This window comes from Pan troglodytes, chromosome 15, assembly GCF_028858775.2.
Source record: "Pan troglodytes isolate AG18354 chromosome 15, NHGRI_mPanTro3-v2.0_pri, whole genome shotgun sequence".
Classification (NCBI taxonomy): domain Eukaryota; kingdom Metazoa; phylum Chordata; class Mammalia; order Primates; family Hominidae; genus Pan; species Pan troglodytes.
This window is the reverse complement of record NC_072413.2, coordinates 62,003,288-62,030,804: the sequence shown is the minus strand read 5'-3', so window position 1 is coordinate 62,030,804 and position 27,517 is coordinate 62,003,288. Positions and strand designations below refer to the sequence as shown.

At 38.8% G+C, this 27,517-nt stretch overlaps 1 protein-coding gene across 31 annotated transcripts in view; it reads right to left on the bottom strand.

The window, feature by feature from the left end:
* Positions 1–27,517, bottom strand: part of SYNE2 (spectrin repeat containing nuclear envelope protein 2) — a 370,575-nt gene that overhangs the window by 175,154 nt on the left and 167,904 nt on the right. For 30 of the 31 annotated variants that reach the window (XM_016926198.4, XM_009427921.5, XM_016926202.4 and 27 more), the window contains 11 exons: positions 27,108–27,279; positions 26,274–26,386; positions 24,678–24,880; positions 24,106–24,225; positions 23,716–24,007; positions 22,409–22,560; positions 21,033–21,342; positions 18,753–18,917; positions 17,452–17,793; positions 2,439–2,594; positions 724–989 (listed from right to left, as the gene is read on the bottom strand). In XM_016926198.4, the coding sequence (XP_016781687.4) occupies positions 724–989; positions 2,439–2,594; positions 17,452–17,793; positions 18,753–18,917; positions 21,033–21,342; positions 22,409–22,560; positions 23,716–24,007; positions 24,106–24,225; positions 24,678–24,880; positions 26,274–26,386; positions 27,108–27,279 (2,291 nt within the window). The remainder of the gene's footprint in view (positions 1–723; positions 990–2,438; positions 2,595–17,451; positions 17,794–18,752; positions 18,918–21,032; positions 21,343–22,408; positions 22,561–23,715; positions 24,008–24,105; positions 24,226–24,677; positions 24,881–26,273; positions 26,387–27,107; positions 27,280–27,517) is intronic. The other variant, XM_054666641.2, reaches the window with a different exon arrangement.

Below are 27,517 nucleotides of genomic sequence, written 5' to 3'. Positions count from 1 at the left end.
TATATACCAAACTATTTAACTAATTATGCTGGTACTAAACAATTACATATGCTTGTCTCCCCTGCCCACATAGTTTAGAATTCTTGACAAAAATAATACTGAATTCCATAGAACATAAACCTATTTTGTAGATATTTATAGTGCGAATTGTTTCATAAATTACTCTGTAAAACATATTCAATTATATAAATTATTTTTTGCATGAAACCAACAGTTTCCTTAAATGCTATGGTCTGAATGTGTGTCCCTTAAAATTCATATTTTGAAACCTAATCACCAATGTAATAGCACTAAGAGTTAGGAACTTTGAGGAGTGATTAGGTCATGAGGGTGGAGCCCCTAAGAATAGGAGTAGAGCCCTTATAAAAGAGACTCCAGAGAGCTGCACTTCTGCTACCACATGAGGACACAGCTAAGATGTGCCATCTGTGAACTGGAGAGCAGGTCCTCGTGATGCTGAATCTTCTGCTGCCTTGATCTTGGACTTCCCACCCTCCAAGGCAGTAAGAAATAATTTTGTTTTTTATCAGCCTCTTAGTCTGCAGTATTTTGTTATAGCAGCCCAAACAAAGACAGCATCCATATGAAATAACTTTCCATCCTGTGGTTTTAAAATCATAATTTCCTTTCACAATATAAACTCTTAAAACCCTGGGCCTGTCCAAGATGGCAGATGGTTGTGCTTGAATAAAAAGAATGCAAGTCCTAAATTCTTACACTTACACTTTAAGACTTTCCTTGTCTGTCAACAAGGCTTTCATTGAGGATTCAACTGCAGCAAGGTATTCCTGAAAATCTCTGAGGACACAATATTGGCTTTCTTTGTTTTTCTTCAAAGTAATAAGTGCCTGAAGCAAATTGTCCAAATGCTGTGCCGAATATCCTATATTGTGGAGAACCAAGGCCCCAGTTTCTGTTTTGTTAAGACATTCTGTTTGTTCCAGTGGCTTAATGGCTGCTTTCTTTGCTTGCAACTGGGTATATAATTTCTAAAAATAAGTCACACAGATCAGTCAATAAACACTCACTTATTTATGCATTAATTCATTCATCTTCTTTCCTCTTTGAGATAACACACTCTATCTCAGGAAGAGGGTAACTCATTTGCACACAGGGTAACTAAAGTTGTAACCTTTAAAAATTATTATTATTATTATTATTATTATTTTGTCACCCAGGCTGGAGTGCAGGGTGCAATCATAGCTCACTGTAACCTAAAATTCCTGGGCTCAGGTCTCCCATCTCAGCCTCCCAAGTAGCTAGGACTACAGGTCCATGTCACCACACCCAGATAATTTTTTTTATTTTTATTTTTGTAGAGCCGAGAGTCTTGCTATATTGCCCAGGCTGGTCTTGAACTCCTGGCCTCAAACAATCTTCCTACCTCAGCCTCCCAAAGGACTGGGATGACAGCCATGAGCTACCGCATCCCTAATATTTAAAAGGTTTTTCTTCCCAAGAATCATGTTAAAATCCAGTCTAAAATTCACCATTGGTCCAGCATTTAATGTCAGTCAGATCACTCTATTATCTTAAAGAGTTCTGCAATATTTAAAGGGAAATTCATCTTAATTTTATTATTTACATACATCACCCATCTTTCCTATTTTAGATGCATGTTTATTGTTGTGGAAACTTAGCTAAAATTGCATGGGTTGTTTATAGTTTGCTTTTTTTTTTTTTTAGAGACAGGATCTCGCTCCATCATCTAGGCTGGAATGCAGTGCCACAATCTCACCTCACTGCAACCTTGAACTTCTGGGTTCAAGCAATCCTCCTGTCTCAGTCTCCTGAGTAGCTGAAACTACAGGCACACACCATCTTGCCTAAATAATTTTTGTATTTTTTGGTAGAGATGGGGTCTCGCAATGCTGCCCAGGCTGGTCTCCAACTCCTGGACTCAGGCAATCCTCCCGCCTCGGCCTCCCAAAGTGCTGGGATAACAGACATGAGCCACCATGTCTGGCTGCTGTTTCACTTTTTAAAATATGGCCATGTATTGGATTTTTAGATTACTTTACAAGCTGGAAGCACATAAATACATAAACATAACTATGTAAACACAGATGTAAAAACAAAGGGGGAAGAACCTCATAGAACTGATTGTTAGGAAAAATACATTTGTCAGAATCAGAAGAATATATACTTGTAAGAAAAGGAATGATGGCAAGTCAAAATCTCCAAATTTTCTCACTAAGTTTTTAGGAACTTTGTGAAATAGAAAGAAGACTAATGTTCCTTAAACTCTTCTACTTTCTAAATGAAAAGATTTATACAACTTACTTAGTACATAATTATACAGTTACCAAATTGATCATCAGGCAAAGGTTAAATAAGACTTTTCACTCTGTACAAGCAAGTTTTTGGCAATTAAAATATATTGTATTGCACTGGATAAATGATGCAATCATGTTGTCAGTGTTTTTATGTTTCCATACCTCTATCTCTTCTAATTGTTCATTTCTTAACATAGTATCTAATTCTAAAGGTTGATTTTGCAGCTCATTGACTTTCCGCTCATCTTCAGTGTTTTTCATGCTTTCTTGAGCATTAAGAGAAAGTTGTTTTGACATAACCATTTCCACAGCTGAATCCTGAAATACATAAAAAGATTAATTGCTGAATAGTCTACTTTCCAAATAAATCCTTTTTACTTTTCTTGATGAAAACATTCCAGTTTCTTCTGTTTACTTGGATTATAGACTTAAAAAGTATATTTGGGCACTACGAAAGATGATTTTTCCATATAATAATGCCTATGTTGGTATTACCCCAAGATGAAACCTTCTTTGACAAAGTAGTATAGGATATAGCATTGCTCAATTGTATATTGAAGCAAAATCTATAGTCTTAAAGACAGAAAAAAGTATTTAAAAAAACCCCAAAAGTGTATGCTTTAGTGTTCACCAGGATACAGTGGGCAGGGCAAATAATAGGCATTTATTGTTACCTACTGGTAGTTTAAAGTAAGTGGCCATATGGAGGTAACACCAAGGATTTGTGATATTAATTATAGCAACAGGAGGCAGCCAAATGCCTAGACAGATAGGGGCAAGCCCCCAGTGAAACCCCACCTCCATGCCAAAGACAGTTTAAAGCCTGAAAGCCAAGCTACAAGTTAATTCCTAGGACCGGACTGAGAACTTGTCCTCCTGTTTGGCACACTTTCCTCTGATTGATCCCCACCCTTCCCCTATTTTACATATACCCACCCTTTCCTAATTGGTTTTCTACACTGTTATGCTCTCCTTTGAGTGGTGTCTTCGCTTTAACCTTTTTTGCGTAATTACAAACCAGTCAGCACACACTCCCTATCCTGGGCCTATAAAGACACCAGATTCAGTCGGTAGAGGAGGAGACGGCCTGACTTTAGGGAAGAGACAACCTGACTTCAGGGAAGACAACCTGCCCTTCCCATCCCCCCTCCAGCTTCCCTCTCCACTGAGAGCCATTTTCATCACTCAATAAAATTCTTTGCCTTCACCATCTTTCAATCATCCACATGACTTCATTCTTCTTGGATGCTGGACAAGAGCTTGGGACCCACCAAGTGTGGGTACCCAGAAAGGCTGTTACACCAGCCCTTTGCCTTGGCTGGTGGAGGGCAACTGCCCCACATGACGAGGCAAGGGGCCAACTGAGCTACTAACATACCACCATCTGCAGACAGCAGAACTAAAGGAGCGCTGTAATACCCCTTTCTAGGGCTTCAGGATCACAAGCACCCTCACCCAGGCGCCACTGCATTCCCCTCAAGGTGACATGCCTAGTCTGGCCGTGGGCCCCACACAGAGCTTGCTCCTGTCTCGGCACCCAGAGCAGCTGGCCAGATCCTATGCTCACTTGCTCATGTGCTCCCTCCAGCAAGGGGTTGAGCACAGTGGACCAAGTAGACGAGGTGCCTCTTTTATGAGTCTGGTGAAGGGGCTGAGAAAAATCCTGTATCATTAAGGATAAATTGGCCAGGCGCAGTGGCTCATGCCTGTAATTTCAGCACTTTGGGAGGCCGAGGTAGGCGGATTGCTTGATCCCAGAAGTTCAAGGAGTTCACCATGGGTAACACGGTGAAACCCCATCTGTACAAAAAATACAAAAATTAGCTCAACGTGGTGGCATGCATCTGTAGTCCCAGCTACTCAGGAGGCTGAGGTGGGAGGATCACTTGTGTCCAGGAGGCTGAGGCTACAGTGAGCCATGATTGCGCCACTGCACTCCAGGCTGGGTGACAGACCCTGCTCAAAATCATTTTGATTTCAAAAACAAAGAAAGGATAAATTATGTCTTAAGCCAATCAGTAGTAAGAATTCAAACCTAGGTAAGGCAGAACAAGTTATGTAAGAGGTAATTTGACCTTTTCTGAAAGCTTTAAGAACTTGAGGTTCTCTATAGGACACAGAGAGACAATGCATCTGCATTCACTTGCTCTTTCTTTCAATAAATATTTGTGGAGCCCTGAGATGTATGAAGCACCATGGCAGTAATTTTAAAAGATGTCCATTATTTTGCTAAGGCACTCGTTTTTATTTTCAGGTTACTTTATATATGAAAAATCATTTAATTGTGCTATATACTTTCATGTCCATAGAATCTTTGAGGTATCAAATTTGTGAATAAAACATGTCCACATCCCCAACAAGGTAGAAATTGATGTCTTAAAAATACTGTCTAGATAGTAATGTAAGATGTTAACAATAGGGGAAACTGGGTGCAGGGGTGTAAAGGAACTTTTTGTATTATCTCTGCAACTTCTCTGTAACTGTAAAACTATTCTAAAATTAAAAGTTCATTTAAATAAAACAAATACTGTCTGGAGCTTCACCAGTTTTAACTGGAAAGAGAATTCAACTGTCCAGGGTTACTGGTTTTGAAGTACTTAATTGGCATTTAGCACAAGTCACTTCTTCTAAAAGGCTGCAAATTACTGAAATAATTTTGTAAACTTCCTCAGGTTCCAACAATGTATTCAGGCACACTGTGGCGAAAATCTACACCTAGAGCAGCAGCATCTCACAGGGGAAAGATCCAGGAAGGCTGTGAGAAGAAAGAGAGGTGCCACACTTCAGGTTTCACTGGCCAGTAGGTGCTTTCTGCCTATGAGCCAGTCCTATGAGCTAGATACTGTCTCCTTTCTATCTGATGGTTACTATTTCCTAGAGGACCCCCACCCCCCGAAATACACCCCCGGCCCAAGAGAACCTGCACTGAAGGCCTAGACACTGGACCTGAGGAACACTTTATCTGTTATTCATCATCTACTAAGATTACAGAACCCGTAGTCTCTCTTATCTGATGATCCAGTACCTGTGGACTATGGTTACACAACAGTAAAGCATTATTTCTAACAACTGCCTTTAGTAGTCAGAAAAAGGATTCTTGAAAACCTGACATTACCCCCAAAAGTTTAATTGTTTACCAACTCCCAAAGCCACATTTCTAGCTTGGCAGAAAAGCCAACAGAATCCCTTGAACTAACATTTCAAATGTAAAAGGTCCTTTGCTTGTGGCAGGGAGGTTAGAACACAGACTCCAGGTCCTGATAAGCTCCTGGAATGGAAGATTCTTTCATCAGCAGGCGTCCTTTGCTCACCACCCTTTCCTCCATTTTATTTTTACTCTGCACATTCATTTTAAACATTTTATTTTAAAATATAAAATATTTCATATGAACTTGAATAAAATATAACTGTATCAGGCCGTTTGCATGTTGCTGGTAAAGACATACCTGAGACTGGGCAATTGAAAAAAGAAAGAGGTTTCATTGGACTTACAGTTCCATGTGGGTGGGGAAGCCTCACAATTATGGCGGAAGGCAAGGAGTAAGTCATATCTTACATGAATGGCGGCAGGCAGAAAGAAAGAGGTTGTGTGGGCAAACTCCCGTTTCTTAAAACAATCAGATCTCATGAGACTCATTCACTATCATGAGAACAGCACAGGAAAGATCCACCCCCATAATTCAATCACCTCCCACCAGGTTCTTCCCATGACACATGGGAATTGTGGGAGTTACAATTCAAGATGAGATTTGGGTGGGGACACAGCCAAACCATACCATTTTGCATCTGGCCCCTCCAAATCTCATGTCCTCACATTTCAAAACCAATCATGCCTTCCCAACAGTCCCCCAAAATCTTAACCCATTTCAATATTAACCCAAAAGTCCACAGTCAAAAGTGTCATCTGAGACAAAGCAAGTCCCTTTGCCTATGAGCCTGTAAAATCAAAAGCAAGCTAGTTACTTCTCAGATACAATGGGGGTACAGGTATTGGATAAATTCAGCTGTTCCAAATGGGATAAATTGGCCAAAACAAAGGGGTTACAGGGCCCATGCAAGTCTGAAATTAAGTGTGGCAGTCAAATTTTAAAGCTCCAAAATGATCTCATTTGACTCTAGGTCTCATATCCAGGTCATGCTGACGCAAGGGGTAGGTTCCCATGGTCTTGGGCAGCTCTGCACCTGTGGCTTTGCAGGGTACAGCCTCCCTCCCAGCTGCTTTCATAGGCTGGCATTGAATGTTTGCAGCTTTTTCAGGCAAATAGTGCAAGCTGTCGGTGGATCTACCATTCTGGGGTCTGGAGGACAGTGGCATTTGCTCGGTGTGGTGGCATGTGTCTGTAGTCCCAGCTACTCAGGAGGCTGAGATGGGAAGATCACTTGAACCTAGGAAGCTGAGGCTACAGTGAGCCGCGACTGTGCCACTGCACTCCAGGCTAGGTGACAGTGAGACCACTCCACTAGGTGGTGCCCCAGTAGGCACTCTGTGTGGGGGCTCTGATCCCGCATTTCCCTTCTGCACTACCCTAGCAGAGGTTCTCTGTGAGGGCCCCGCCCCTGTAGCAAACTTCTGTCTTGGCATCCAGGTGTTTCCACACATATTCAGAAATCTAGGCAGAGGTTCACAAACCTCATTTCTTGACTTTTGTGTACCCACAGGCTCAACACCACATGGAAGCTGCCAAGGCTTGGGGCTTGCACACTCTGAAGCCACAGCCCGAGCTGTTCCTTGGCTCCTTTTAGTCAAGGCTGGAGTGGCTGAGACACAGGGCACCCGGTCGCTAGACTGTACACAGCAAAAGGACTCTGGGCCCAGCCCACAAAACCTTTTTTTTTTTTTTACATAGGCCTCTGGGCCTGTGATGGGAGGGGCTGCCGTGAAGACCTCTGACATGCCCTAGAGACGTTTCCCCCATTGTCTTGGGGATTAACATTCGGCTTGTTACTTGCGCACATTTCTTCAGCCTGCTTGAATTTCTCCTCAGAAAATGGGTTTTTCTTTTCTATCATATTGTCAGACTGAAACATTTCCTAACTTTTATGCTCTGCTTCCTTTATAAAACTGAATGCCTTTAACAGTACCCAAGTCACCTCTTGAATGCTTTGTTGCTTAGAAATTTCCTCTTGAATGCTTTGTTGCTTAGAAATTTCTTCCACCAGATACCCTAAATCATCTCTCTCAAGTTCAGTTCCGCAAATCTCTAGGGCAGGGGCAAAATGCCACCAATCCCTTTGCTGAAACATAACAAGAGTCACCTTTGCTCCAGTTCCCAACAAGTTCCTCATCTCCATCTGAAACTACCTCAGCCTGGACCTTATTATACATTTCACTATGAGGTTTTTGGTCAAAGCCATTCAACAAGTCTCTAGGAAGTTCCAAACTTTCCCACATTTTCCTGTCTTCTTCTGAGCCCTCCAAACTGTTCCAATCTCTACCTGTTACCCAGTTCCTAAGTCACTTCCACATTTTCAGGTATCTTTTCAGCAATGCCCCACTTTACTGGTACCTATTTACGGTATTAGTTTGTTCTCATGGTGCTGATAAAGACATACCCAAGACTGGGCAATTTAAAAAAGAAAGAGGTTTAATGGATTTACAGTTCCACGTGGCTGGGGAAGCTTCACAATCATGGTGTAAGGCAAGGAGGAATAAATCACATCTTAGGTGGATGGCAGCAGGCAAAAAGAGAGAGGCTGTGCAGGCAAACTCCCACTTTTTAAAACCATCAGATCTCATGAGACTCATTCACTATCATGAGAACAGGGAAGACCTGCCCCCATAATTCAATCACCTCCCACTGGGTTCCTCCCATGACATGTGGGAATTGTGGGAGTTACAATTCAGGATGAGATTTGGGTGGGGACACAGCCAAACCATATCAATAACAGACACACATTACTGACCACAGAGATTTAAAGTGATATAATTTTCTGTATGAAGAAAATAATTTAAAGCCCAACCTCTATCCCTTTTCATCTCTTCCTCTCCAGAACCAACCACTGTTCTAAAGTCTATACACACACTTTTATACTTTCACTACATATGTTAGTATTCATATAACATTGCTTTATGGGTTTTTAATTCTTACTGAAATAGAATCATGGATGTATCATGTCATAACTTGTTTTTTTCCACTCAGCAGTATGTTTGGAGGTTTATCCATGTTAACAGATTATAAATCTAGTTCATTATACTGAATGAATGAAAATGAATTTTTCATCTGTTAGACTACTGTGGAAAACAATATTGTTTCCAACTTTTCATATAATAGATAGTGCTGTGATATATACCCTTGTATGATTCTTCTTGTGCATGTGTGGAGTTCCTTAAGATATCTATGTAGAGTAAAAATTACTGGTAGTAGTGTGCTTCCTTTGATTCTCAATAGATAGTTATTGAATTATTTTCCACATTGAATTACTGTTTATATTCCTACCAGCATAGTGATATTTTCACTATTTTCTTCTTTTTTTTTTTTTTTTTTTAAAGAAAGGGTCTTGCTCTGTCACCCAGGCTGGAGTGCAGTGGTGTGAACATGGCTCACTGCAGCCTCAATCTCCTGGGTTCAACTGATTCTCCTGTTTCAGCCTCCCAAGTTGTTGGGACCACAGGCACACGCCACCACACCCAACTAATTTAAAAAATTTTTTTCTAGAGATCGGGTCTTCCATGCTGCTCAGGCTGGTCTGGAACTCCTGGGCTCAAGCAATCCTCCTGCCTCAGCCTCCCAAAGTGCTGAGATTACAGGCATGAGCCAGAGCACCTGGCCTGAGCTACTCTTCATATGTTCATTGGACATACGAGTCCTGCCTTCTGCGAACTGCTTTTGCATATCCACTGTCCATTTTTTATTGTGTTGTTAGTGATTTGGGGCTATTTTTTGTATTCCGGATATTAATCTTCTAATAGTTACATGCATTGTCATTATCTTTCAGTAGATTGTCTTTAAACTTTGTGTATGATGTCTTTTGTTGAACAAAAGCATACTGTTTTAATCTAGTCAAAATTTGTCTCTCTTTTCCTGTTTAGGCTTGTGGTTTTAGGGCCTGTTTAACAAAGTCTTCTATGCCCCAAGATCACAAAAATGTTCCCTTATATTCTCTTGTAAAGATTTAAATATTTTCTCTTCACATTTAAGCTTTTCTTTAATATATTTTTGTTTGAAGTTTGAGATAGATAAACTTTCAGTCTTTGTCTCAAAATGTATTTTGCCTCATTCTAGAATGATAATTCAGCTAGGTTGACAGCTATTTTCTCTTAGGTTGACAGTTCCTTGAAGATCTTATTTGCACTGCCTTCTGACTTTCCATGTTGAGAAATTTATTATTGACATACTTGTTTTATTAGAGGTAATCTTTTTTCTCTAGTTGCCTTTAAGATTCTTCTTTTTGGCTCTGGTGTTTTACTATTTTAAGTACAATGCATTTAGATAAGAATTTATTTTTATTTAGTCTGTTCAAGGCTCTCTGTTCTTCTTGAAACGAGATTCATATTTTTCCTCAATTTTGGAAAATTCTAAGTTTTGCCTTTCCTCCAATCTCTCTATCTCTCCTCCTAAAGCTCTTATCAGAAATGTGTTCAATCATTGCAGTATATATAGCCTCTGGCTCTCTTAAAACTCCCTCCTATTTTCTGCCATATATATATATGGCAGAAATATATACACATATATATATTTCTGAAAATATTTCAGAAAATATATACATATATATGTATATACATATATATATATATATATTTTAACCTCACTTCTACAGTAGGGGATACGTCTCTTTATAGATGTTGGATTTTGTGATAATTTTCTCAGTCATATATTCTAACTAAGTCTCTTCAGACTATGTCAAATTTGCTGCTTAATTTGGCCAAAGCAATCTACATTTAATGACTTTTTTTGTTGTTTGTTGAAGTCCCTTATGATTATTTTTCAAATCCGTCCTTTTGTTCTCAAAGTACTGTATTCTTTCCTTATGATTTCAGTTTCTTCTTTTTTTAATTAGTAATCATTTTAAACACGTTATGGTAAAATATCTTTCAGATTGCTGCATTATCTCACTTTCTTAGGGTATTCTCTCATTTGATGTGATGAGTACTCCTCCTTGTGGTAGAGTGTTCCTTTGTGCTATTTATTTATTCATTCATTCTTACTAATTATTTGTTATCAGACTTTACTTTTTTAACCTACTTGTGGGAATCTCTTTGGCCTGACTGGTAGGTAAGTAAGTAGATAGACAGACAGATTAGAGACTGATTGTCATGTTAATTTCTTGGCTAGACCTGCTCCACAATGCAATTAGTATAAATTTAGACTCAAAACCTGCTTAAGACATAGGGTTGATTTAGGTTTCTCATGCAAGACCTCTTATTTCCATGTGTAACTGGAAAAAGAAGCTTCATAGTCCTTCTCTGGCTTGAGATTTTCCTGGTCTACTTTTCCCCAAAGGTACAAGCTTTTCAAGGGCCCGTGTCTATTCTGGAGTATCTATCAATGAACAGCCTCTCTTTGAGCCCTTATAAATTCTAAGCCCCTGGATATCTCATTCTTTCCCTTCTCCCATGCTCCTAAAATTTCTCTACTTAAAACAGAAATTATACTTAGCATAAACTCAAGACAAAGTATAATTTTAAAGAGTGTACTAAAGCCTACATATTGAGCTTCTGAGCATAAAAAAAATGTTCAAAGTTAATAATAAATTTAAAGTGGAAAATGACCATTCTATCAAAGCATGGTTGGGCTACAAGGCCAACAACGTCTACTCTTTTTTTTAAACATTGCTTTTTTTCAAACATGTACCTTTCCTTTCATTTGGGTCTGTTTGGAAAAGAATAGGAGGTGAGAAGAATATCATGAACTCCTCCTAAGGGCAGGACCATGACATTTTGATCTTTACATCCCCTGACTCACAAAGTGAACATTCCACTTCAGCATTGAAAACACTGAGCTCTAAATGACTGAGCATGGTCTCCAGCTTGGCCAACATGTTAGCACAGTCACAAGAGGCAAGTCAGTAACCTTCACTATCCCTTTTCCCATTCAGGGGCTATGGCCCATGGCTATGGTAACTTTGTGACAGGCAGAAACCTAAATCCAATACTTGTAACCTGGCAACAATGGGGCAGAGTGTCATACCAGCTCTAAAGGATGTATTTCTTTTTTCTCTAAAGCTTTACAATATAAAGCAGTGAAAAACAACTCTTGCATAAGCATACATCATCACCATTAGAGACAAAACCAAAAGCCAGATCAACACAGTCTCAGAGGCTGCCAATTTCTCTTAGTATAACATCTAAAATGTTAATGTGACTCGTAAGGCATAGCCAGCCACACCTACCTCTCAGGCCTCATCTCTGTCACTCTCCTCTGCCATCTGCCTCCTATGTTGCAGCCACTGTGCCCCAGTCAGCTTCTGAAATTCCTCACGCTCTCTCCCATCAAAAGAGGAGACAGTATTTCTGTCAAAAATGCTCCCCACACCCAGCCCTGAGCTCTGTTAACTCCAACTGACACTTCCAGTCTCTGTTCCAATGCTGCTTCCTGGGAGCTCTCTCTGACACTACAGTGTAGGTCAGATTCCTTGGTTAAAGACTATCATGGAACTAGGTTCCTTCCTTTGGTTCCTGTAATTAGATTCTCATTGCTATAATTAGTTGATTAATGTGTATCCCCCCAGCTAGACTAGAAGCTCTTTGAGAACAGAGACCATGTCTATGTGGGGATCCTCACTGCCTAGTCAATGAATTTAAACTGAGTAGATGTACAGATGAATTCAAACCAGAAAATGTAAACCAGAATAAGAATTTTATTTAGTCTTCCATTTCCAATATTAATAGTATATTTGTCTTTGGCCTGTAAGTGATTGGGGAAAAATTAAAAAAAATTTTTTTTTAAATGTGTGGGTTATAGAGTAAAATGGAAAGAAACTGAGGGCCTGTCAATGTAGCAGTTGTTGACCAAACATCTGTCAAGAACAATAGAAAACAGGGTGGCCAGGGGTGGTGGCTCATGCCTGTAATCCCAGCATTTTAGGAGGCCAAGGTGGGAGGGAGTATTGTCTTAGCCCAGGAGTTTGAGACCTGCCCGGGCAACATGGTGAAACCCCGTCTCTACCAAAAATACAAAAATTAGCCGGTGTGGTGGTGCACACCTGTGATCCCAGCGACTCAGGAGGCAGAGGTGGGAGGATCGCTTGAGTCCAGAGGCAGAGGTTGCAGTGAGCCAAGATCGCGCCACTGCACTCCAGCCTGGGTGACAGAGTGAGACCCTTTCTCCAAACAAACAAACAAAAAGAACGATAGAACAGGTTCGGTTCGGCTGAAAGAGTGGAGAAAGTTCAAAACATTCTTAGAATAGGGGAGCTGATTTTTTTTTTTTAAAGTAAAAAAGAAAAAGAGGAAAAAGAAACTTTGAAACAAATGCCAGGATTATATGACAAGGTATCCATGAGAACTCAATAAAGAGTCCCTTGAGGTCAGTCAGCACGTTAGCCTCTTAAAGGATTTAAAAGGTCACACAGTAAAGAAAACCTATTTGAATGTGTTTAATCCTACATTCCTCAAACTTTTTTGGATCTGTATTTTCCACCCATATACCACATTTTGTGAAATGAAAAAGTTCTGAGCATCAGACTGAGTACAGATAAGATAACTTCAAGACTACCCTGAGCAACTTAGTGAGACTGGGTCTCTACAAAAAAAAAAAAAAAAAAAAAAAAAATTAGCTGGGCATTGTGATACATGCCTGGAGTCCTAGCTGCTCAGGAGGCTAAGGCAGGAGGATGGCTTAGGGTTAGGAACTCAAGGCTGCAGTGAGCTGTGACTGCACTATGACTACACTCCAGCCTGAGTGACAGAGCCAGACCCTGTCTCTAAAATTCATAAAAAATAAATAAAGGATGCCTAAGTTCTAGTCCCAGCTCTGCTGGACTTCAATTCCCTCACCTGAAATAAAAGGGTTAGGTTAGACAATTTCTAAGGTCTTATTCAGCCTGAGATTTTACAACTTTGGAGCATGTTCTCAAATGCATGTTGTTTATAGATGGCAAAAAAAAATGTACTATGTAAGTTGGTTATCCCATTAAGGCATAAATTTTGGATTGTGAAAATACCTCTACGGTAAGATGCAAGATTTGCATACTGGCCAGAAAGGGCAAGTAGGACACTGTAGTTGACACATGGCCCAACTATGTGCTCTGTTATAACTTTTTTTTTTCTACTGAGTTAACAGGATAAACAACACCAGAAATAGACATAATTTACCCCAAGATTGAAAACTCTCCAGTAAGTAGTTTCCTTCTCATTCAAATTCTGACCCCAGGCTTTGTTCCGGGTCACTCACCCACAGCTAGAGCTTTGCACATTTTGCCTGTACCTTCCAAGATTTATCTACAAATGCCTTCTTAAACATCAAATTAGAAATGCTGAGAAACTTCTGAAAAGAACAAAATCAATTCAGAAATGCTAACAATTATGTCAATGATAAGGAAATCAAAGAAGTAATTACAGACCAAAGGTTTTCAGTTTTTAAAAAGCAATTATGTCATGTAGGCTGCTATTTCGGAAGGATGGGGCAAGAAAGATCATTCAATACTAGATAAGCTGTAATGCTGTATTATGATTTTTTAGAAAAAAATAATAAATTAGAAAATGTATGAGTTTCCCTGTTTTTCCTCTTTATCATTTCTCTTTATGGGCACATAAAATCCTAAGAGATTAGACAGTCTTCACTTTTTACCATATCCTAATCTGCTGCTTCACTTAACCTATATAGAAAGGAGGAGATGGAAGGTACTTCTGCCTACCCATATGTAAAAATTCAGAAATACGCATCTATAAAAATATGCAGTATGGTATTGAACCATAAGCACAAATACCCGTCATACTGAATTTTGCAACTTCTTTTGTTTCTAGGTCTGCCTGAACATTTCCAATATTAAAGAAAAGGTCAACCAAAGGTCCAGATCTACAAAATCACCTGCATTTCATCTGAAATGAAATTCTTGACAATGGATTCAAATATATACATGCTATGATGGCAATTTTTGGAAACTGCCATCACATTTTCAACAAAATTCTAAGATTAATGACATTTATTAAAGAAAAAGTAAAAGAAATAAAAACTTTCTAAAAATTCTTCTGGGGTCTATTTAAAATAATCTGATAAAAGCCTCTCTGGATTCCAAAAAGGCATGTGAAGTGAGAATTAGCGATTTAATTAGTGTTAGATTTTAAGCTGTGACAACTATATCCTCACATTCTAGCAGAATGACTAGCACAAAATAAGTCTCAAGTAGTGTTTTTAATGACTGAAGTGCTTATTTTCACTATCACAATGATTTTATATTAATCAAATTTATAATTCAGTAAACTGTGCCTTTATGTGTCCTACGTATTCATTATATTGAGAATCCAGCTTAAGTCATTAACACAGTTATGTCATTTGTCACATTATACATGTACTTTATTAGTCTAAGCATAAATCTGATCTCTTTTGCTAGTTGTTGTTCAACTTTAAAACTGCTCTTGACCTTAATAGACTAATGTTATATAACATTACATACTCTAATATTACATACAAGAAAATACAGCCAGTACTCAGAGAAAATAAGCCATACAGATACAGAAAAATAGCCATGTTACAAAAGAATAAAGCAACAAAATGTTGCTAGAGAATAAAAAGTAGTTATCTGTATGAAAACTTATGAAAATTATTTGAGGACATCAATTCCTCCATTTGCCCTGAAAAAAACATTTAAATGAAGTATCATAAACTATCAATAACCCTTAAATTTGTATCATAAACTATCAATAACTCTTATCATTCAAGATTAATTAAAAGCTTAATAAATTTTTTAAACCTTTTTTTTCTTTTTTCTTGAGACAGGGTCTTGCTCTGTCACGCAGGCTTGAGTACAGTGGCACAATCTTGGCTCACTACAGTCTCGACCTCCTGGGCTCAAGCAATTCTCCCACCTCAGTCTCCCAAGTAGCTGGGACTACAGGCACGTGCCACCACCTCTGGCTAATTTTTGTATTTTTTTTTTTGTAGAGACTGGGTTTCACCATGTTGCCCAGGCTGGTCTCGAACTCCTGGGCTCAAGCAATCTATCCACCTCGGCCTCCTCACGTGCTGAGATTACAGCTGTGAGCCACTGCACCTGGCCAAAAACAATTCTTATTTTTAGATTATGATCTTTATATAGTTCTCAACATACTCTATTGAGTTTTGGGGGTTCACAGTCAAAATGGATCTGGGAAGTTAGTTTAAAAGTTGTTAGGCAAGTAACTCCCTTTTAGCAAGCTCATGTGTTAGGACTGTGCCCTTTTGTACAGCCTATCTCATAGAAAGCACTGAGTTATTTTTCCTTTTTAACTTTATCACTTATTTATTTAGAGACCAGGGTGTTGTGCTATTGCCCAGGATGAAGCACAGCGACACAACCATGGCTCACTGCAACCTCAACCTTCGGGGCTCATGTGATCCTCCCACCTCAGCCTCCCAAATAGTTGGGAACACAGGCACAATCCACCATGCCCAGCTAATTTTTAATTTTTCTGTAGAGACGAAATCTCCCTATGTTGCCCAGACTGATCTCAAACTCCTGGGCTCAAGTGATATTCCCACTTCAGCCCCACAAAGTGCCGAGATTACTGGTGTGAGCCACTAAGTCTTGATTATCTATTGCTATTTAAATACTGTTTTAAAAGTTTCTTTTACACATACAACATCAAGAGCCTCACTCACTGATCCCTTAATCCTCTAAGACATATTACCTTTTTTTAAAAATTAGAGAAACCCCGTCTTCTACTAAAAATACAAAATTAGCCAGGCGTGGTGGCACATGCCTGTAATCCCAGCTACTCGGGAGGCTGAGGCAGGAGAATCGCTTGAACCTGGGAGGCAGAGGTTGCGGTGAGCCAAGATTGTGCCATTGCACTCCAGCCAGGGCAACAAGAGTGAAACTCCATCTCAACAACAACAACAACAACAACAAAATTAGAGATAGGGTCTCACTCTGTTGCCGAGGGTGGAGTACAGTGGTGCAATCACAGCTCACTGTAACCTCAAATTCCTAGGCTCAAATGATTCCCCCATCTCAGCCTCCCAAGGAGCTGGGATAACAGATGTGCACTATCATGCCCGGTTATTAATATTATTATTTTTTGGTAGAGACAGGGTTCTTGCTATGTTGCCCAGCCTGGTCTCAAGGGATCCTCCAAGGCCTCTCAAAGTGCTAGGATTACAGATGTGAGCCACCATGCCTGGCCTGACACATTTCCTTAGCAATATCTAACACTGTGGGATTTGTTTAAAAAACTTTCCTCACAGAGAGGTGCTCCATAGGCATTTCACATTGTTTTACATATTTTTAGAAAATCCTGCCTGGTTCCTTTAATCTTCCATGCATTTCTATTCTACGGAGACAATAAAAGTGCATGTTCTCTTTATTCCTGTTGATTACTTACTCCCTAAAAACCTGATGGGAACTCATACCTGAATGTTCCAACCTCCACTACTGTCCCACTGGACCCTGACTGTGAGAAGCTGCGTGTCAGGGAGATCCTCTCAAATATTGTTTACTGGATCTCTCTTTGTGCGATTCCCATTTCAATCTGTAACCTATGAAAAAGCACTTTAACAGCCACAAGAAATGAAAACAAGAAAACATTCTTCTTTCTTCTCCCTAGGGAAAGCTAGGAGCCTAAATGTTGCTATCCTCACACTAAATGATCTAACAGCAGAGGGTTAACACAAGAAGAAAAAGATAAGAAACTATCCTTTCTGACAGTCTCTGATTTTATTATGAAGTCAACCCCCCAAAAATTGGGATCTTGGATTTTTTTCCTGAAAAAATAGGTAAAGAACATTTTCTTTTCTTTCGCCTTTTCTAATTTGCCTTTGTGCTCTTGACCCAAGAAACGGTATCTGATTACTTATCAGAGAGAATAATAAACCTAAATTGATGACTGACATTTTAACAGACTGAACAGCAATATTTCACCACTGAAATCCTGGACAATTTTCTAAGAGCTCTTTTTACAAGTAGGCTTCATAAATAGCCAGGACATTGAGGATTTAATTATGAAATCAGAATGCTTGATTCACGACCCTCTTTTCAGAGCCAAATACCTCTTCATTCTCAGACTCACTGTCTTGAAAGTGCAATCACAAGCACTTACCTTGTTTATTTCACAGTCTTCCTCCAACTTTTCCACTGCAGCTGATTCCTGAGTAGACTCCTGCACATCAGAAGTGGCCTGCTTCTCTCTGCCTGGCAGAGTAAACTTTTCTTTCTTTTCTGTTGAGCGTTTTGATTTGAGAATGCTGTTGAGGCAACATTCCATCTCCTGCTTAGCAGATTCAAGCCTGTTTTCCAAATCTTTTTGTTTACACTGAAGTGATTTTATATCATCTTTAATAATCTTCTGCCCCACTGAAGATGTATTTTGCTTGACGGATTTTGCTAAAGCTAAAATCTTCTTTAATGTGCCATCTTGTAAACTGAGTCTATTCTCTAGTTCCTACGAGTGGAGAAAAGATTGTTATATCTCCATTCAATTGCCACAAAAGTTAATTGACTTTTGTAAATCACAGAGTACTCTTGCTTCACCAGTAGAAATATTTAAAAACTTAACAACTCATATCACATAGAAGAAACTTTGGCAAAATTTAAACCAATGCTGCATCTTGGATCAAATTCTCAAATACGTATTTTAAGATATTAAAATGTTTGCAACAAGTGATTTAGAACAACACAGGAGGCAATCAACAGATATTCGTTGAATATATATGTTTTGTTCAAGATACGTCTTTGTCATACAATCAAAACACTGAATAATAGGTGCCTATTATGTGTGAAGTATTAAAAAGAATAGAAGAATCATTTAGAATGTACCCAATGAATCTAATGCTAATATTTAAAATTCAGAGCAAAACTTTGTGTTGATGAGAAATTCATCTAGTGTACTATCTTAAATATAGCACAAAATCAATATTTAGTAAATGCATAAACAAATATGACTAATATTAAAACTCTAGACTGAAAAGGAATTTGATGTACTGCAGTAGCTACTTTGAACTAGAATAAATCTAGGTGAACGATGTACAGTTTATCAGTCGTTATCCTAATGGGCTACACAAGAAGCATTCACTCAATCATTCATTCATCCAACTAACAGCCAAGTACTAGGATAGATTTTGAAGTTACACAAAGGAGTAACATACAGGCCTTTCAAGGTCCTATAGTCTAGTGGGTAAAACTGTCCCTGAGGGCCCACCAAGTGAGGGTCAGTTCAAATTATAAATGGATTTGTCCACTAAAGAAGGACATTCTCATTTATTATGACTGGTCAGAGCTTTAATTACCTAAGAGTCATCTGAATACCAGTGGAATTTCTGACAGAGGACACTGATTGATCACACTGTAATTAACACTGATTTTTTTTTTTAATGTCTATCATGTCTGGACACTGTTTAGTACCTGCAGTTTCTGCAATTTTTCCTCAACCACTATTTGATCCACAGGCTTATCAGAAAAACTGACAAATTCCTTGGAGAAATTGTCCAATGTAGTATTCAGGTCTGTGACGCAAACCTGGTATGAATCATGTTCTCGAACGTGACCTTCCAAGTTTTGCACAGAATCCTAAAAATAAAGCCACAGACAATTTACAAATTATTCCTCTCTGATTGTTTTCACTCACAAAATAATTAAATGACTAATAAATACTTGTTTACCAGTTTCATCTTGAAACAGGAATACAGCTATAAATTAGAGTTCTAAAGATTTTAGAGTTTGAGATATTTCACTGCAAAGTCTTCATCTCCCCCCCAAAAAAATGACTCTTATTGAAAACAATGTTTTTTCCATGCTTCTTTGCCTTCATTTCCCCTTCATGAAGATAATTTATTTGTCAAGATGTTTATAAAATGAAATAGCTACAAATTATATCATTAAATCCCAAACATTCATGATAAAGCAGCTTCCTTAATTATCCTTTGCAATAAAACCAACTACCAATTTCCACACTTGGAAATGAGACCATATGAGATCAAACTAACCTCAGATTCATGTCTTAAGAATCAAACTCCAAACCTGTGTGTTAGGAAAATATAATCTTAACTCAAAAGTAAAACCACCTTTAGTTTCTCTCCCTGGGATAGGAAAATACAATGACCACAGCTGATCAAAAAGCAGCAACTACTAAATTAAACAATTTACAGAAGAACAGGTCTATCTTAACCCCTGCCCAACTTCTGCTATCTGTTCAAGCAGGATTTCTTACCCAGTCAATCTTTACATGGAATCTGGCTTTCAGTGTACAAAGAATTATAAACAGTTCTATTAAAAGAATATACTCCCTCATGACAAGCTGACATTTTACCTCTTAATTATTATTTTTTTTGAGATGGAGTCTCACTCTGTTGCCAGGCTGGAGTGCAGTGGTGCAATCTCGGCTCACTGCAACCTCTACCTCCTGGGTTCAAGCAACTCTCCTGCCTCAGCCTCCCCAGTAGGTGGGACTACAGGCGCGTGCCACCATGCCCGGCTAATTTTTGTATTTTTAGTAGAGACATGGTTTCACCATGTTGGCCAGGATGATCTCAATCTTCTGACCTTGTGATCCACCCACCTCAGCCTCCCAGCGTGCTGGGATTACAGGCGTTGAGCCACCGTGCCCAGCCTGCCTCGTAATTATTTTACTGAAGATCAGGCAGGAAGATCTGAGGGAGGGGCACTGATAAGAAGGTGGATATAAGATAACTGACATAAACTACTAACAATAGATGATGGATGGATGGATAATATTGACACTGTTACCTTCATAGAGATGCCTGAAAAATCTTAACCCATTCTACCCCTAAAGAGGGGAATTTTGATGAGAGAATATAATATCATCATCAAATAATACAATCGCAAAATGAGCTGGATTTATTCCTCCATCCTTGAGAGTTAGGATTTTCATCTAAAAATGATAAATTAGGAGCTGGGTGCAGTGGCTCGCGCAGGTAATCCGAGCTATTCCAGAGGCTGAGGCAGGAGGATTATATAAGGCCAGGAGGTCTAGACCAGCTTGGGCAACAAAGCGAGACCCTATTTCCACAAAAATAAAAAGATTAGCTGGGTGTAGTGGCGCATGCCTGTAGTCCTAGCTACTAGGTAGGCTGAGGTGGGAGGATCGCTTGAGCCTAGGAGTTCGAGGCTGCAGTGAACTATGATTGCAACACTGCACTCTAGCTTGGGTGACAGAGAAAGACACTGTCTCTAAAAATAAATAAATAAATAAATAAATAAATAAACAAACAAGATCAATCAAATTAGAAAGCTCTTAGTTTACCAAAAGAACAACAACAGGCCAGGTGTGGCTCATGTCTGTAGTCCCAGCACTTTGGGAGGCCAAGGCGGGAGGATCACTTGAGCCCAGGAGTTCAAGACCAGCCTGGGCAACATGGCAAAACCCCATCTCTAAAAAAAATACAAAAATGAGCCAGGTGTAGTGGCACATGCCTGTAGTCCCAACTACCCGGGAAGCTGAAGCAGGAGGATCACCTGAGCCCACAAAGGTTGACGCTGCAGTGAGCTGAGATCATGCCACTGCACTCCAGCCTGGGCAAAGAGTGAGACCCTGTCTCAAAAAAATAAAATAAAATAAAATAAAACAAAACAAAATGAACAACAACAACAGATGGTTCCACATATGTCTTGCATACTTATGTATAATTAGAACAATCATTTAAAGCATTATTTTGATCACCTCACCTGCAGTTGTTGAAGAAGACTTTCGTGTAGATGCTTTATTTCCAGCCAAGGCTCTTCACTGAAGCTGGGATTTTTAGTGCACTCCAAGAGGTAGTTTCCTTGAGATTTTAACTCCTTTAGCAAGGATGTCAAATCTTGGGCTTTCTTGAGGAATTTCTTATAAATCTTTAACTGAGCTTTCTTCTCCTGCAGACCATGTTGTAGAGCAAAGCCTGCTTCCTGTTTCTTCTTTAGTTCTATGAGCATTAATCTCAGATCCTCCTTACTTTGTAAATATTTCTCTCCTTCTAGTAGAAGCTTTTCTTGATGGCTAAATTTCACAAAATATTTTATAAATGAAATGATATTTAGCAAAATGGACTAGCTTTTTTTTTTTTTTTTTTTTTGAGACGGAGTCTCGCTCTGTCGCCCAGGCTGGAGTGCAGTGGCGCGATCTCGGCTCACTGCAAGCTCCGCCTCCCGGGTTCACGCCATTCTCCTGCCTCAGCCTCCCGAGTAGCTGGGACTACAGGCGCCCGCTACCACGCCCGGCTAATTTTTTGTATTTTTAGTAGAGACGGGGTTTCACCGTGTTAGCCAGGATGGTCTCGATCTCCTGACCTCGTGATCCGCCCGCCTCGGCCTCCCAAAGTGCTGGGATTACAGGCGTGAGCCACCGCGCCCGGCCTGGACTAGCATTTTGCATATTATGTAACACACATCCTAATAAACATTAAAATAACACTAATATACATTGTTCCCAGAGACTCTTTTGATATTAGAACACTGTAAATAACACTGTTTAGCTCAGAAATCAAGACAGAAATTATTTGAGTATTACTAAAAAATAATTGTTTTGTTACATAATTTGACCAGAGAATATTTAATAATTTAGATTTCAAACAAGTCCCAACAGTTTCTATTAATTATATTTTCCCATACTTTACTTCTTCATAAAGTAAAACAAACATTCCGTATATTAACCAACTAACTAGTTTATGCTTTCTATAGCTTAAAATTAAGATCTGATTGGCTCTTCAGACAAACATAAAATTCACATTTCTAAATATTAAATGTACCATTGTAGACATGATATGAAGTAACAATTTTCACTAGAATTACATCCATTGGATTCAGCCAACATTTATCAATGTTCACATATTTAAGAATTTCTTAAAATAAATATTTAAGAGCATTAATTATTCTACAGTGATACCATGCAGATAATGAGGTTATCTGGTTTTGGTTTCTGTCTCTGACACTGTGGATGTCCCTGACATTACCAACTTTCTCTCTAGCAGATATTATATCCAAACCCAGGAGGCAGACAAAACATACTTGTTATGGCTTCACTGGGCAATGGGATATGATGCAAGTGGTGCAGGCATGCCCTTTACCTTAGGTAGGTGCTAGCTAAATGGAGTGTGTTGTCCCACTGGTTGCTGATGTCAGTGAGGGTCTTCTGAACCAGCGGGGCCTCGCTGCTCTCAGCCTGCTTCATGATGGTCTCTATTCTGGCATCCCCTTCAGGCTTCAGCAAAATGATTTCCTGAATTAAATAAAAGAGATTTTATAACGTCATTTGCATTACTTAGAGATACTACATGGTATCTCTTTATTTGTAAGCTTTATATAGAGATTCTATCTGTAGGGTATATTTCAACATAATCTTTTCATTTTTATATGTACCCGAAAGACAAAGATATCTCTCTTCACATTATATATAGTTCTCCATAAATATTTGTCAGTTTGAGCTGACTGCATTCCTGCTCTTCTCTAGATTTTCAATACTTTCTTTATGCCCCCAAAACCCTGGCAAAACCTCTTCCTATCCACTCTATTATTTATGGATGGAGAGTTATGATAACAATCTGACAAGACATTTTTATAACCTAAGCATAGACTTATGACTTCCCATAGGAAAATACAGTGTCCCTCATGTCAACTCTTGTTTCTCTACCATGACATAATTAATTCTCATTCTCACTTTCTCTGGGAAAACGTCTGGATATAATCCCAAATGATTCTGATTATTTACTAAGTCCCACCAACCTTAAGAGCTCACGATTTTTGACCATTTCTTCCTCTAAGAATGCTTCAATGAATGTGATTTCAGTTCTCCTAGAGTTCCTTTTAAACACAAGTGCTTCTGTCCCCTGTATTTTTATCTAGTGATTGAATTTTTAAATTTACTATAATTAAATTTTAATTTTTAAAAATGTTTACTGAATCTCCCCTTAGATAAAAAGGGAGCCCAAGGGAGCTTGAGACTTCCTTGCTTTCCCCTCCCACTATCTAATAAACTTTTATGAACCATACACATCCACTCTGAAGAACTCCCCTGCCTCGACATTGCTGATGCTTCTGCTATACTGACATATGTTCTTTTGACATCCTAGCAAACTCCCTCCCACTAGCAGCTCTGATTCATTGTCTTTATTTCAATTCTTCTGCACTCAGTGAAGACGGACAATAGGCACTGCTCTCTCTAAGAGAGGACATGCTTTCTCTCTTTCATGTGCATCAAAGTAATTTTAGATCCGTCACAACCCTTCTTTTTTGTAAGCTCAGTGATCTGAATTTCTTCAACCATTCCACAGTGATCTGATTTTCCATTAAGAAGCACATCTTTACAGTTTTCCTCTAAATCTTTTCAAAACTAGAGTTCACTCAGACTTCTGAAATTTAGTTTCCATAGTTATACCTTGATTTTTTGGATTCTTTCCTCAAGTGGCATTTTGCCTTCGGATGAATTCAAAACCATAAGGGACTCTTTAATCTCTTTTATCCAATGAATTACATCATGTGCAAGATCATTAAAGCTCTGGTCCTCTGTGGGTGATAACTTATCCTCTTCCTCAATTTCACTTAGTTGTCTCAGTAATGTCTGGTATCTATCCATCAAACATGTTGATTCCATTATTATTTCTTCTTCTTCAGTAAACCCATATTCCTTCAAAGAGTTGTTCAATTGGGCCACAGATTCAAACTGTTCCCTGTAAATTCCAAATACCATTTAAAGTTTATAGGAGTAACCACACCATGGAAGAAACCATAATCTCAGGTAATGTATTTCATACAAGATCAGCTATACCTCTTTCTAGCTAAAGCTTGGCAGAACAGCTCAGTTTTCTCCCCTGATTCTTCCATTCCTTTCCATTTCTCTTCTTGATTAGTCAACCACTTACTCAGGTTTCTATGGTCATCCTGGAGTCTAAAAGAGCATTACACATATTTAAATACAAAATAAGCAAAAAGTGTTTATACCAAAGAAAAGGATGGCACAAACCTTGTGACTCAACCAGGTTTTTATAATATGTTTGTTATAATTTAGAGAGAATTTAATTTGTAATATAAAAAATCTAATTAACAGCCTGTATGATAGCGGGGTTCTATAGTATTAAAGAAAACCACACAAATGTCTCATAGAGAACAGGAAACAGAAAACTTTTTTCAGACTATCCCATGAACCTTTGCTACATTAGACAATGTGAAGATTTTTCCCGAATTTTTATATTTCTAGCACCAAACCTGGATTGAAAAGTACGCCTTTTGTGTGTGAAATTTGTGTGTACTGCGTATCCCAGTGCTCTCTGTGCTGAGGCAGAGTACAAATAAAGATATGGTTAGAAAACATGTTATTTAGATATCATCTTTATTTCCTACCTCAGTAGCTGCTGCAAGGAGTCTTCAAGCTCCTTTGCTCGAGCCTGGCATATGGACTCCATTTTTTCTAATTCGAATTCCTGACCCACGAGCCAACTGATAAGCTCCTTCACATGTGCTTTGGGCAGATGCTTCTTCACATGCTTCAGTACGCTGTCCACCTGCTTTATTTTACTGTTTCTTCCTTCAAGAGTCAAGAAATCCTTCAGAAAGACAAAAAGTCCATTACAATCTCCTGGCAAGTCTGAATGTGGTCTCTGCCACCCTCACGACACTTTTCCAAACCAGTACACAGACATACCACCTTCTTAAGATCCTATACGAAAGAAGGGTGATAGAGATGTGGCTATCTCCAATGGCAGATGATTTATAATAGTTCTGACTTCTTGGGAATTACATCAAGCAAAGTAACACGAGCCACCAGGAAGATCAGCAGGAGCAAGACCAGGACAGCTACATTTTCCTATCCTGGCTACGTCCAACTTCTCCACAGACTATTCTCTATTTAACGTTGCCCAAATAAGAATTTTATCTCAATGTTTACGTTTCAAGGTTTGGGCATCAATTGTTAAGGCCCATGCAATGGGCAAAATTAAAGGCAAACAAGCAAACAAAAAAAGATGAGACTTCAAATAGTTAGAAGAGGGGTGATTCTATCAGTAAAGAATGGTACCATCAAAGCAAGGAATTAAACAGTGAATATTTAGTGCCATTGATAAGCTTAAAAACATAACTTATCATCAAAACATTAAAGTAATAGATAGTCTACCCTAAAGTGATCAAGATTTTAGGGTACCACAGGCCTTTCATACGCCCCCGTGAACTCTGCCTTTCATTTCAGGATATCCTCCACTACGTCCCAACCAGAAATGTACTGAAGTTCAGCGGCAATTTTTAAAAGAAATATAACTGGAAAAAGATGTATAAACAAGTTAAAATACCTCTTTCAAGAAAGGGGATTTTAAAGTCCAAATTAGGTCTTTATTTTTTATCAAATATGATTTCAACACAACTGAATTCCCCAGTGGACACTAAATTAAACAGCATCTTGGAATATATGTAAAAGTAGAGATTCTGTAAGCCATTTGTACACACACCCAATAAATAGAGTCTTAAATATTTGGGAAAAGGCCAAGTTATTTGGGAATATTATCTCTCATGTGAAAATATCAGTAAGTCAAAGTACTTATTACTCTATTTCTTTTTTATTTGAGACAGGGTCTCACTCTGTCACCCAGGATGGAGTGCTGGAGTGCAGTGGCATGATCTCAGCTCACTACACCCTCCTCCTCCCAGGCTCAAGCGATCCTCTCACCTGGGACTACAGGTACTTGGCTGCCACACCCAGCTAATTTTTGTATTTTTTGTAGAGATAAGGTTTCACCATGAGCTTGGTGAACCTTTTACCAAAGTTTGAGACCCAGGCTGGTCTCGAACTCTTGAGCTCAAGTGATCCACCAGCCTCAGCCTTCGAAAATGCTAGGATTACAGGTGTGAGCTACCGTGCCCAGCCTCCCTATTTATTTTGATACAGTTCTATGCCTCCGGTATTTTAATATTGAAAATTTTTATTAAAAATACACATATATCTCTTACAGAAAGTTTTTGTAGCTTTTGTTCCACACTCTTTTTTGTTTCTGATGATTCAAAACACTCCTTCAGGTTCATTTTAATGTTGCTGAACCAGTCATTAAAGTTCTTGCATTGATCTGCAGGGGGAAAAAAAAGCTCTATTCATTCAAGGAAGACTTCATACATCTTGTTAAAGTGAGAGATTTTGAAACTTGTTTCCCATGCCATAGATATACATCGTTGTGAAAGTGGTAATAACCTCTGAAACCCAATTTTGAGGGCTAATAAAGCCTAGACAAGGTTTCACCATAAACTTGGTGAACCTTTCACCAAGGTTTGAGATCCAGGCTGGTCTCAAACTCTTGAGCTCAAGCAATCCACCTGCCTTGGCCTCCCAAAGTGCTAGAATTACAGGCGTGAGCTACTGCGCCCGGCCTCCCTATTTATTTAGATACAGTTCTATGCCTCCAGTATTTTTACTACAATTCATCAAATAATTGTAGTGTATTTTCTATACCAAACGTCCAAGCATACAGGACACTCAAAGACACTGCCTGGACCGCTTGTGCACCAGTATTTCCCCAGACTCACCAACCACAATGAGCAGGTCAAACACTAGGACCTTAGTGACTTACCTTCAAGAAAGAAATAAAGGTTTGGAGCTTGCAAGAACTAGGTGTTATTTATGTCAAGCATAAATCAGTCTTTGCTCCCAAAAGATTTATCTGATTATTATTTCCTTAAATGTAGTCTGTGCAAACCATCTCTAAGTCAGGCTTAGATTAGCTTTTGTGTTCACAGTACTACATTCATACTTCAAGAGTCCCAGAAACAAAATAAGAGAAATGTTGCACTCACCATTCAATAACTTAGAAAAGTGATCTTGCAAAACACTTTTTTTGGTATTAAATAAATCACTGACACTTTCATATTGCTTTTTCAATTCAGAGAGTTCAGGAGTCAGACAACCTATTTGATTCTCAAGTAATATCATACTGTGTTTTTGCTGTAGAATTTGCTGTTGTATCTCCTAAATGCATAAACAAACAACAACCATTAAATCTTAAAACAGGCTCAAATTACACAAAGCATATTAGATCTCAATTGTTTTGTAAAAATCTCAATGACTCTCTGTTGAGTGGATTCACTTTCTCTTTGCTAGTAAATGTATGATACAATGCAAGTTAATATCAAATAATTATCATGCACAAAGCAATTCAAAGATGAAAATGCTAAATATACAAAAGCGCTTTTTCTGAGTTTTCTTC